Raw genomic sequence first — 11,047 nt, forward strand, 5'->3', positions numbered from 1 at the left:
AGGCCTGCGGGGGCGAGGGGGAGGCGGCGGGACACAGGAAACCGTTGTGGGGCCCCGGGGCCACGTGTCCTTCCATCCAGGAAGCTTGTGGTGCAACCGCAGTGTGCCTGAAAGCGCCCCGGTTGTGGTGCCCTCCCAGAGGCACTGCCTCAGCTCCCGGCGTGCCCGCCGCCCCACCCCATCTCGCCGCCCTGGGACTCCTCCGTGGCCTTTGCCCAGTTCCTTGGAGCCAGCGCCCCTGCCCCTGCCCCGCAGATAGCCACCGGCCACAAACACAGGTCTCCCCGATGACGTTACCACCCCCACCCACCTGCGGCCAAGTGCCCTTCAGAGTGTGGCCTCCAGCGGAGCGGCGGTAGAACCTGCACAGCTGCTGCTTTCCAGCGTGTCGCCCAGACAGGGCACCCCTTCGCTTTCCCTCAGCCCCGCCACAGTGAAATGGACATAATTCCCCCGTCCGGGATTATGGGGATTAAATTAGAAGTCAACTGCTAATTTAAAGCAGCAGCTGCTTTTCTTTCTTAGCAGAGCCCTGGGGTTGGAAGGAGAACAGTTAGAAATTCACTCATTTATTCATTGCTTCGGCAAATATTTGTGTGGCTTACCACTAGCCAGTCCTATGGCTGAGCAGCCATGACCCTTAGATACTTTGCCTAGAGGTCCTACCGTCTGAAGAGCAAAGAGTGGATTAGAAAGTGAGCAGGGGCCATTCCCAGACAGCCTGCCCTTTCCAACATTGGCACACCAAGGAGGCCAAGTGAGTCCCTCTCTTAGCCCAAGCCCCAGAGTTGGGAGGACCTCAGGGAGTGAGGTCAGTGCGCCCTTCTTTGAACTGCAGTGACCTCTGAGTGTTCTGTTCTTCAACCTGTTGCCATTCCTCCTGCCACACCCTGCTCCTTCCCCCTTTGCAGTGTCCTCTCTAGACACAGATCTCCAATATCTGGCCATTCCAGCTGCACCATCAGGGAGAGGTCAGAAACCACAGTTTAGGGCAGAGGCCTGGGACCATGCAGTGGTGGGAGCAGAAGGCAGGATGAGGCTAACATTCTCTCTTCTCTGGAGAGCACTGGCCTGGTCTGTCCTGGTCTTCCCAGACCCTGTGTGAATGGAAGGGGTTTGCCCCCTGCAGCCCAGAGGAGACATTCCAGTTGTTTCCACCCACCTCTGCCCCGACACCAGGCACTTCCTGATTGTGCCTGGAGGAGCTTCCTGATACTGAGGAACTGTAAGAACTGAGGCCTAATACTTTTCTGGCCAGGAGCGTGTGTCCTGTTCATCTTCCATACCATCCTCCACCTGCCTGGGGATTCTCCCCCTTCCTCTTTGCCTTTCTGGCCCCAGGACAGTTGCGTATTAGGAGTGTGTGTGCGCGTGTGTGCGTGTGCGTGTGTGTGTGTGTGTGTGTATCCTGGTGACAAGGAGTGATGTGGTGGTGGTCCTGGCTTGACAGCACCTGAGCTGGAAGGGATGGGCCAGCTTCCCAGATCAAGGTTCCGGAAGGTCCTCTCACCTATATTCTGGACAGATCTGGGACTTCAGTCAGGTGTCAGGGAGAGGCTTTCTGGTGGAGGAACAAGTGTAACCAGATTCCTGACTTCCCTAGAAAGGGTGGCTCCCTCCTCAACTAAAACTCAGGATAATAATTCCTTTCTGGGGCACTGGAGATTAAATGAGATACCTTATATGAAACATGAGTTTGATGGAGGTTAGTTTTCTCTTATGTTTTTCTCTCCTGTGGATAACCCCTTTTGAAAGAGGGGAGAAAACAGTCTTTTGCTGCATTTCTTGGGCCTCATCCCAAAAGTCTAATTACTTTCTTTTGTCAATGATTTCTTAATTTTGCTATTCTCTTGGCTTTCCTGATAAAGCAGAAGAAAATGATCTGAAAATGCAGCCCAAAAGATTTAGGGAAAGGCATAATTTCATTAGAATCTGGAAATGTCAGTGATAAGATTCTGTTTCTCAATGTCCTTTGAAAACCTCTGTGGGATATTTGATGTCAAATGCATCCAGAAGGCAGGAGCATGGATGTGGAGCTTTCCTAATCCCCATTCCCAACAAATCCTGCCAATTTTAATAGCCTTTGAATTACTTTATGCCTCAGTGTCCCCATCTGTATCAGGAAGATGCTTGTTCCTTAGACAGGTGGTAAGGCTTGTGCAACAAGTCTGTGTAGCTTGCAAGTAAGGTGTGATGCCAGCTCCAAGTGTTCTGGTTTGCTCTTCTCACCCATTACAGCATTTGAACATCTTTCTTTACTGTAAATGAGTTTGGCCATAAGTCCTGGCTTTTACTAGTCCCACAGAGCCAGGTCTAGAGCTCTTAGAAGCAAAGCAGCTGTTTTCCCTATCCTAGCACCCCACTCTCTTCCAGAAGGCTTATTCTTATTCTTAGTAGGAATGGCAAACACTGGCGCCAACCCCTTTTGCCCCCTGCTTTCCCTTTGAGACAGCTTCCTGGCAAAAGCCTTCTCTGCATTTACTCATTCAGGGGTTTCTGTGAGAATCCAAGGTGATTTTTTGCTATTCCTTCTCTCTTATCTAGTCTCCAGACACAGCAGTGGGCTAGCAGCTCTGCCTGGAGCTTGGGCAGTACAGCTGACCTGGCCTGATCCAGAGGAAGGCTGAGCAGGTGTGGGGGTTGGGTGGAGATCACCTGGATGTTTTCCATTGCCACAGAATCACCCTCAGGCTGCTGGTGCAGTCAGTCCCCTACCTTGAGCTGGGGACAGTCTCCTGAGCTAGTGCTTCCTATTTGAGAAGAGGGACTCTGCTGGAACCCTGGAACGAGTGCCAGTGACAGAACTCTCCAGCGGGTGAAATTCACCGTTGTAGCTATTTCCAAAATATCACGAACTCTGGGCTTAGAGATGGGTTTTGCTCTTCACTGCACCATCAGGAAAGGAGGCTATTGGATATTGACTTCCAGAGCTCTTTCTTTTGTTGTAAGAATTAATCTATTTGGATAATTATTAGGCCAAGTCTATTTATCTCAATCAGGAGAGGACAGTGGCATCCCGGCTGCAGAAGTGTTTGGGCATGTGCTGTAGGTTAGGAAGTCCTGGAAGTTCTAGAATTCAGCAGATGGCCTTGCTGGGGTTTTTGACTTCCATTGACCAAGTTGAGAAGTGAAAGGTCAGCAATCTAAGTGATGGAGATATAGGATCCCTATCCTGAGACCAGCCAGTTTCCACTGCCCACAGTCTGACGCTATCCACTGTTGTCCACTGTTCTAAGATTGTAAATAAACTCTCTGCACAATCTGCAGCCCAGATTCAAAACCCTTAGCCCAGGAGTAGCCAGACCTTTCTGGCTTCTTTCAGCTAGAGGTGTTTGCTCTTGACCTTTTCTCTCGCCACACCCTGAGGCCCTTGGGAGGAGCTGAGATCTGCACTGCGGTGCCAGGATGCTGACTCTGTTGGTGCTGGCTGCTGCTGCCTTCCTGGGTCCCGTCACATCCTTCTTGCTCAACTACTGGGTGCACAGGATGGAAACTTCTCTCCCCTCCCTGGAAGACAGCGCATGGCTTGGCTTCACGGAGTTGTGGCTGGAGACTGAAGCAGCCCCTTTCTCAGTCTGTCTGTGTTAGGGGAGTGGGGTGTCCGCTCTGTCCTGAAGGCCCAGAGATGGAAGGACAAGTGGTAGGCCGGGTGTTCAGGCTCTTCCGACGTCGAGCAGGTCAGGACTGGACTGCCCACTTCCTTGTTTTTAGGGTGACCCTCTTAGGCGGGACTGTTTCTTCTTTGAAATACTCCTTCCTCCTCTTACTTTATATCTCGGCCTCCACATGGTTCCCCATGTGACTGGGCCAGGCGGCTTCCTCTGTTGGTTTTTAAGAGCTGGTCATGCCCTCTGTGGGGCTAGTGTGGTCACAGTCACATGCCCTTTGTGCCTGTTCTTATTCACTTAGTATGAACTAAACTCTCAGGCCATATTGTTCCAGGACCGCCAGAAGCACCTGACAGGTTAGGCAGTGTCTGTGGTACCCTGGGGCCCTGGCCTCCATGCGGCCTCTCCAGCACATTTCCGTGGCTTCCGCGTCAGTGTTTTCTTTCCTCTGCTTGGTTCCCCATGGTTTCAAGTCTACCAGGGCAGGTGTGGAAACTGCCCATTTGGCCCTGATCCTGAGTGACTGGTGGTGCTGGCCAGTATCCAGGTATCTCAGCATTGGCAAGGCGGCCTTAAGGTGTGGAGGTCACCCAGATTCTCACAGACTCCACTCCAGAAATGGATCAATGAGATTATACTAAATGGGCTCTGGTGTCTTGGTTTCAGGACCGCCCCAGGACAATTCGGGGGAAGCTTTAAAGGAACCAGAAAGGGCCCAGGAGCACTCTTTGCCCAACTTTGCTGGAGGGCAGCACTTCTTTGAATACCTTCTTGTGGTTTCTCTCAAAAAAAAGCATTCACAGGATGATTACGAGCCTATAATCACCTACCAATTTCCCAAGGTAAGGACTGAAGGGAGGGGCAGGGCCAGTCAGAGGACTGGGGTGTTTGGAAGGTGGTAGGGGTGGGTGTTCTACCTCCTTCTCCCCACCCTACCAGGGCTTCAGCCTGGAGCTGCCCTGAGCTCTGAGCTCGCTGCTTTCCATTTCCTTCTTAGCACAGCCCCAGTTCTCTGTTATCACCCACAGAATCTAGGTCTAACTTCTTTGTGAGGGACTGACGTAGGCTTCCTAGCAGGGAAACTAGGCTAGATATTTTGCCTTTTAGGGGACCTCATAGATCTTCCAAATCCCATTTTCAGTCACCCTTCTCTGTAGAGAAGCTTACCTTCTGCCAGACCTCCTAGAATAAATCCCCTCTCTGGGATGTGTGGGAAGGAAAGAGTGGGGCAGCCACGTAACTGGTAGGCAGGCATAGCCCTCTGCCCGAGCCCAAGCATCAGACTCTTTCTTGTCTGATCCTGCGCCAGGTAGAGGGGTGGGAATCCTCATTAACCCTTCTCATTAGGAGGTGTGCCAACTGAGCTGGCCGCTTCTCTTCTCTGATGTGGTGCCTCTCTGATGTTGTCCTCTCAGAGGCCTGGGTCATTTCAGGGCCTTTCTATATTCAACATGGCCCTGTCCCCTTTCTATGTAGATCCTCAATACTGAGGTCGAACTCAAGCTTATGTCGAGTTGACTGAGGAGGGGCTGTTTCAGCTTTGGAGCTGTTCCAACCAGATCCAGAATGCAAACTGTGTAGAGTGATGGGCAAAGGCACCCTTTGCCCCCATGCTAGTGGAGAAGCTTATCCCCAGACTGCTTTAGAGCCTCAAAGGAAACCCACCAGCTCTGAAGCCCTCTCATCCTACCTCTGCCCCCAGCTTCACATCCACTTGTCTTTTCCTTTTCCTTATAGCGGGAGAACCTGCTTCGGGGTCAGCAGGAGGAGGAGGAGCGGCTACTCAAAGCTATCCCCTTGTTCTGCTTCCCAGATGGGAATGAGTGGGCATCACTCACCGAGTATCCCAGGTAATTGCTCAGCCTTGGGCAAGGGTATTGGATTTGGAGAGAAGGAACACGTGTGAGTTCTGTGGCTCCTGTAGCCTCCCTCACTGTTGTCATTTGTTGATTTTCAGCCCAGGAGTGTAATCGATTCATTTAAAAACATCCGGCCTGGGGTCCCTCAAGGCCAAGGATATTAGCTATCAGTTTGATCAGTCACTTCTGTCCAAAGAGCCAGATTCTCCCACCTGTCTTAGAAGCAATAGTTGCTGCTTTTAATTCTGCTATTGGCCCAAGCTGGACTTAGCAGAAAGCAGTTAGCCTCTAAGAAGGCAATGTAGCAAAGACCCTTCTAGCATGAGCCCTGGAATTCGACTGCTTGAGCTTTGACTTCACTATTTATGAGTTGAGTGACCTTGAATAAGAAGCACCCTCTGGCCTTAGTTCCTTCATCTTCAAAGTGGGGATAATAACTGAACCCGCCTCAAAGAGTTGTTTTGACAATTAGATGAGATGATGTGTTTAGGGCTCGACACCAGTGAGCCCTTACTCCTATGATTAATCAGCAGCTCCGCTTCGCCCTCCTCTCCACCCTCTAATCCTGACCACTTTCCCGTTCTAGAATCTAGTGAGCAATGCAAATCAAGCCTTGTCTGCTCTTTCTTAGGGAGACCTTCTCCTTCGTTCTGACCAATGTGGATGGGAGCAGAAAGATTGGATACTGCAGGCGCCTCTTGGTCTGTGCAGCTCAGAACTGCCCCTTCCTTTCTGCAGTCTGCTCAGCTCCATGGCTGGGCTTGTTCAAGCCTTAGCTGTAAAAGCCCAGGCTTGTTGGCAGCACCGGTTGTAGAGAAAGCACAGCCCAGGACCTTCTGCCATGCTAGTGCTCCCTCTGCAGCACCACAAGCACGAAGACCTGATGCCCCTTCTCCCCCTGCTGGTCAGGCTCTGGTCTGTGCTCTCCCCGGCTTTTGGTAACTTTCCTCTTTGTGAGAGGCTCCAAATGACTCCTCTCCCTGCTGCTCTACCCAGGCCTGCTTACCTTGGACCCTGGAGCCTCCCAGAGCAGAGGCTGGGATTTGGACAATTAGTTTCAAATCTCAGGTTTCAGGAGGATTACCCAAGTCACCTTTACAGTGCTTTCCACTTTAGCCATTTCATCTCTAAGGCACACTTTCTTCCCCTCTTTGCTGACCCCAGATTGTGTTGGCACTGAAGGCGGCAGCACTTGCCCACCAACTCACCCAGTATCCTCAAGGATTTCTTCTTTTGACCCTGGTGGCCACTCTGACCTCCCTGCTGCACCCACCATTCCCCATAAATTCTCCCTCCCCAGCCCTCAGCCTTGTGCTCCTTCATACCCATTTGGGAGAAACCCCTGGGGAGGCTGCAGCACTGAAGAAGCCTCTCTGTCCCTCCCCAGCCTGCCGGCCCTGGCCCTCGCCTTCCCAAAGTGTACTGCATCATCAGCTGCATCGGCTGCTTCGGCTTGTTCTCCAAGGTAGGGATGGAACAGGATTCCCCAGGGCCTGTTTGTCCTGCCCATCTTCCAGGCTCTCTCTGGCTGCCAACCCTGCCTGTGCAACCTAAGCCCTTAGTGGAGCTCTTCTCCCATAGCCAGAATCAGCTTTAAAGTACACTTGGGAAAACTGAGGCAAAGGGGCATGCACTTGACTTAAGGCAAAAGTGGAAATTGAATCTAGGGGACTGGACTCCCTGCAGAGACAGCTACTGTTCCCGCTCTAGCCAAGTAAGAAAGTAGTTGAAGTAGGACAAGGGGAAGAAACTTCTGCCCTGAGTTTCAATTTCCTCATCTGTCAAAAGGATATAATAATCTCACCTTCCTATCTCACTGGGTGGTGTGAGGTATAAATGAGGTGATATATGGGAAGACTCGTTATAAAAGGCAGAGCACTGAACAAATATGAAGGAGTTATAAGACCCATTCTGACTCCTTCAGGGGTAGAAGAACAATTGAGGTCCCCAGGAATTCTGCTGGAGCTAATTTGAGTGCCAGTGTATCTGAGTCAGGATTTGAGCAGAATCCATGGGGGCCATGCCATCCATTGGTGACCAGAAAGGACTTCATTATGCTCTGACCCCAGCAGAACCTTTGGAGGAGGAAGGGAGGAAACTCTGTCAGTTTTTGCTTGGGTAAAGAATTCCTTTGTGCAGTGTTCCTAGGGATGGAGGCAGTCTCTGACCCCGGGAATCTATAGTGGGAGTTGGAGGACAGAGTGGTACCAACAGGCTTAGGCTTCTAGCATCCTGCTGCAACCAGCATGAGTGGACATGGTACCATCATGGGTGGTGAGTTTACCCTGGGATGACTTCCCAGGGAGGTGCTTTTATGTTGGTGTTAGGAGAGGGGAAGAATATGGATTGGTAGAGAGATAATAAAAAGGAAGCTGGAAAAAAGCAGGTCTTACGTGGGAAATAAACTGCAGATTATTTAGCATGAGCCCAGCCTCTGCCAGGGAGGGAGAGACCAGTTTGTGGAGGGCCCTAGAAGATACATGAGGACCAGCTGAACCAGTATGGGAACATGATGACGCTCAGGGGCATGTAGAGTCTCTACCACCTGCCCGATAGTGTCCCTTTGAGCTGTGCCTCCCGTGGTTCTTTTCTCTGCAGATCCTGGATGAAGTGGAGAAGAGACATCAGATCTCCATGGCTGTCATCTACCCGTTCATGCAGGGCCTCCGAGAGGCAGCCTTCCCTGCTCCTGGGAAGACTGTCACTCTCAAGAGCTTCATCCCCGACTCAGGCACTGAGGTGGGTTAGCAAAATGGGTGAGGCCGTCCCTAGCTGGAGAGGGTAGGCATCTGTGGCACCTCTTACCACTGTTCTTCCATTAACCAGGTGAAAGTACAGAGAAACTGAGCCAGATGGGGACTAGGACTTGGTTAGAATGAACAAAGCTGAAATCAAGCCCAGATTTTCTGATCCTTCTAACTTGATACCCACAAGCACCTAGTTACTGCTCAAGCCACCGAGACTTTTATTTATAATAAACAAACCATGTAAGTTGAGGCTTCTGGTGCTATAAAGGACTTTTCCCTCAGCCCCCAGACTGCCAGCTGCCCCCACCCCCACTCCACTCTCCTTTGTTTGTCCTGTCTCTACCTTACAGCCTCCATCTGTCCATTTCTTATCATCCATCCCCACCCCCGAGTCTCCACCCATGCATGGGGGAATGCTATTGTTTTAAGGCACCAAGCACACTGAGGCAGCAGGTAGAACACTGTTCTAAGAATTCCAGTCCTGACCCCTGGAACTCTGAATAGTCTCTGTGCCCCTTTGAAACTTGGCTTCCCCACAGGAAAATAAGGGGAGAGGTTAGAAACTTTCACTTTCTAGAAAAATTAGTACTGAATGCTTGCTGTGTGCCAAACTATACCATTTTCTGGGAATACAGTGGTGACCAAAGTGAATGTGGTCCCTGACCTTTTGGAGCTATAAGTCCACTGGGGAAGATAGATGTTAAATAAACACACCAGTGCATGTTGAATTAGAAATTATGTAATGGATGAAAGGAAAAAAAAAAACAAAAAACAGGGTGCTACATAAGAAGAAGATGGGAAAGTATCACACGGCCAAGGCGGGGCCTCTGTGACCTGAAGGAAGGTAAGAATGAAGGGAGCAGAGCAGTGCAGGAGGAGGGCCCCCACAGTGAAGGCTGCAGGCAGAGAAGATAGAATTGCTCAAGGAACAGAAGCCCATGTGCTGAAGCGCAGTGAGAGAGGGGTGTGTGCTCAGGGAGGCGAGTGAGGGAGGGTGCGGGACGTTATGGGCCATACTCGAGATCACGTCAGTGCTGTCCTCCAGCCAATTAGCAGGGGAAAGAGAGACAGGGTCAGATTCACTCCTGGGGGAAGGAATAGAGACTGGTAGAGGCCCAGCACTCCGGGGTCTCCACGATCTTGCAGTGTAGTGACACCTTCTCTCTCTCTGGTTTCCCCACAGTTCATTTCACTGACACGGCCCCTGGACTCCCACCTAGAGCATGTGGATTTTAGTTCTCTATTGCACTGTCTCAGTTTTGAACAGATACTTCAGATCTTTGCCTCTGCCGTGCTGGAGAGAAAAATCATCTTCCTGGCGGAAGGTCTCAGGTGGGCCCAGCCCTTGAACTGCTCACCTGAACTGCCCAGCATCCCTGAGTTCAAGGGAATAGACTGGAGGTTATCCAAGGAAAATGGGCTGTAGGGCCCATGTGCCCACCCTCCTGTTTCTAGCTCACTGTTCTTTAAACCAAGAGAAACAGCTGTTTTGAACCACCCCCACTGCCTCTTCTTCCACACAGGACTGCTGCCTTGGCCTGAGGAATGCTCCTGACTTAGCTAAGGGAAGGACAGGAAGTATTCCTGGGACAGCTCAGGTGGGACCAGTTAGGGTGGATGTAGACATGATTCTGCCCTTGCAAGGCTGAGGGAGGGTGGAGAACAGGGCAGGAGGTAGATACTCATTCAACAAACATTTATTCTGTGTCAACTGTTTGCCAGATGCCAAACATTGGGAAATACAAACTTCCCTTCACCTGAAGGGGATGCAGAATTATATAGTGGTTGAAAGCACGGGGATTGAAATCAGCAGAATTAGGTCTAAATCCAGTTCTTCTACCTTTAGCTATGAGGTTCCCCTTAAGTTAGTTTGTTAACTTCTTGAAAATGGAAATAATGATTGTGATTATCTCATAAGGTTGTGGTGAGGATTAAATGAAATAATGCACATTAGGTACCTAACACCCTCCCAAGCACATATTGCTGAATGCTAGCTGCTATCCTTAAGTTCACAGTTGAGTATATCCCTGTGTGTAGTGGAAGCAGGGTACTATTGTGCCATAGTCTCTACCTCTTAGGGGCTTCAGATCTGAGAAGGACATGGGGAGACGTAATAGAATGGAGAATGAAACAAGTCATAAAACAGTAGGGGTGGGGTGGACCTTCTATTCATATCTGGGGAGGCAGAGAACCAACGATTTTAGGTTGACAACCCTGCTTTTATCTTTTAGGGAAGAAAAGGATGTCGGGGACTCAATAGAAGTCAGAGGGTCAGGTGAATGTCATGGGTTTCAGAGGAAAGGAAACTTGGGCAAGCAGTGGGGTCTTTGTGTTGAAGATTCTGTAAAAATGGGTGATAACCAAAAAGGAACTAGTTGTAGGTAATCCTTGAAGGGAGTAGCATCATATTTTGCTTTGGAAATAGCTCTTTCACGCCCAGTCCTGAATGGAAACCAGAAGTTCCTGTGTGGCTAGAGCTGGGATTCTGCCTTTCCTCCTCAGATCAGTGTTTGGAAAGTGGAGGTTGGCAGGATTTACCTCTCAGACGTTTACTTTCTTCAGGGAAATCCTACCACTCCCCACTTCCTTCCCACACTGAGTTTTTCAGCTCCCTGAAGCTTAGCCAGGGAGGGGACTTCCAGTCAACTAGCCTCTCACAGACTCAATTTTGCTAATTCAGGAAGTGCTAGCTTGAAATCCAGAATTGAAACAAGGATTCCCGCATCTGTGCTTTTATTGGCCTTGACTTTGAGGCAATTTGGCTGGAGGAAAGAGCCATGAAAGCCAGGGGAGAAATGAGAAGACAGAGAGTGGGACTTTGTGTGTGTGGTGG

General features: G+C 50.4%; 1 protein-coding gene across 1 annotated transcript in view; it reads left to right on the plus strand.

Annotated features, from left to right (window-relative positions):
* Positions 1 to 3,397: 3,397 nt before the first annotated feature.
* DENND2D (DENN/MADD domain containing 2D) overlaps positions 3,398 to 11,047 on the plus strand; it is a 13,841-nt gene continuing 6,191 nt past the window's right edge. Inside the window, exons 1-7 of the mRNA XM_011948040.1 lie at positions 3,398 to 3,677; positions 4,275 to 4,450; positions 5,346 to 5,458; positions 6,099 to 6,168; positions 6,855 to 6,932; positions 8,066 to 8,206; positions 9,398 to 9,546. Of these exons, the coding sequence (XP_011803430.1) occupies positions 3,626 to 3,677; positions 4,275 to 4,450; positions 5,346 to 5,458; positions 6,099 to 6,168; positions 6,855 to 6,932; positions 8,066 to 8,206; positions 9,398 to 9,546 (779 nt within the window). The 5' untranslated portion in view covers positions 3,398 to 3,625. The remainder of the gene's footprint in view (positions 3,678 to 4,274; positions 4,451 to 5,345; positions 5,459 to 6,098; positions 6,169 to 6,854; positions 6,933 to 8,065; positions 8,207 to 9,397; positions 9,547 to 11,047) is intronic.

This window comes from Colobus angolensis, unplaced genomic scaffold, assembly GCF_000951035.1.
Source record: "Colobus angolensis palliatus isolate OR3802 unplaced genomic scaffold, Cang.pa_1.0 Scaffold273, whole genome shotgun sequence".
Lineage (NCBI taxonomy): Eukaryota > Metazoa > Chordata > Mammalia > Primates > Cercopithecidae > Colobus > Colobus angolensis.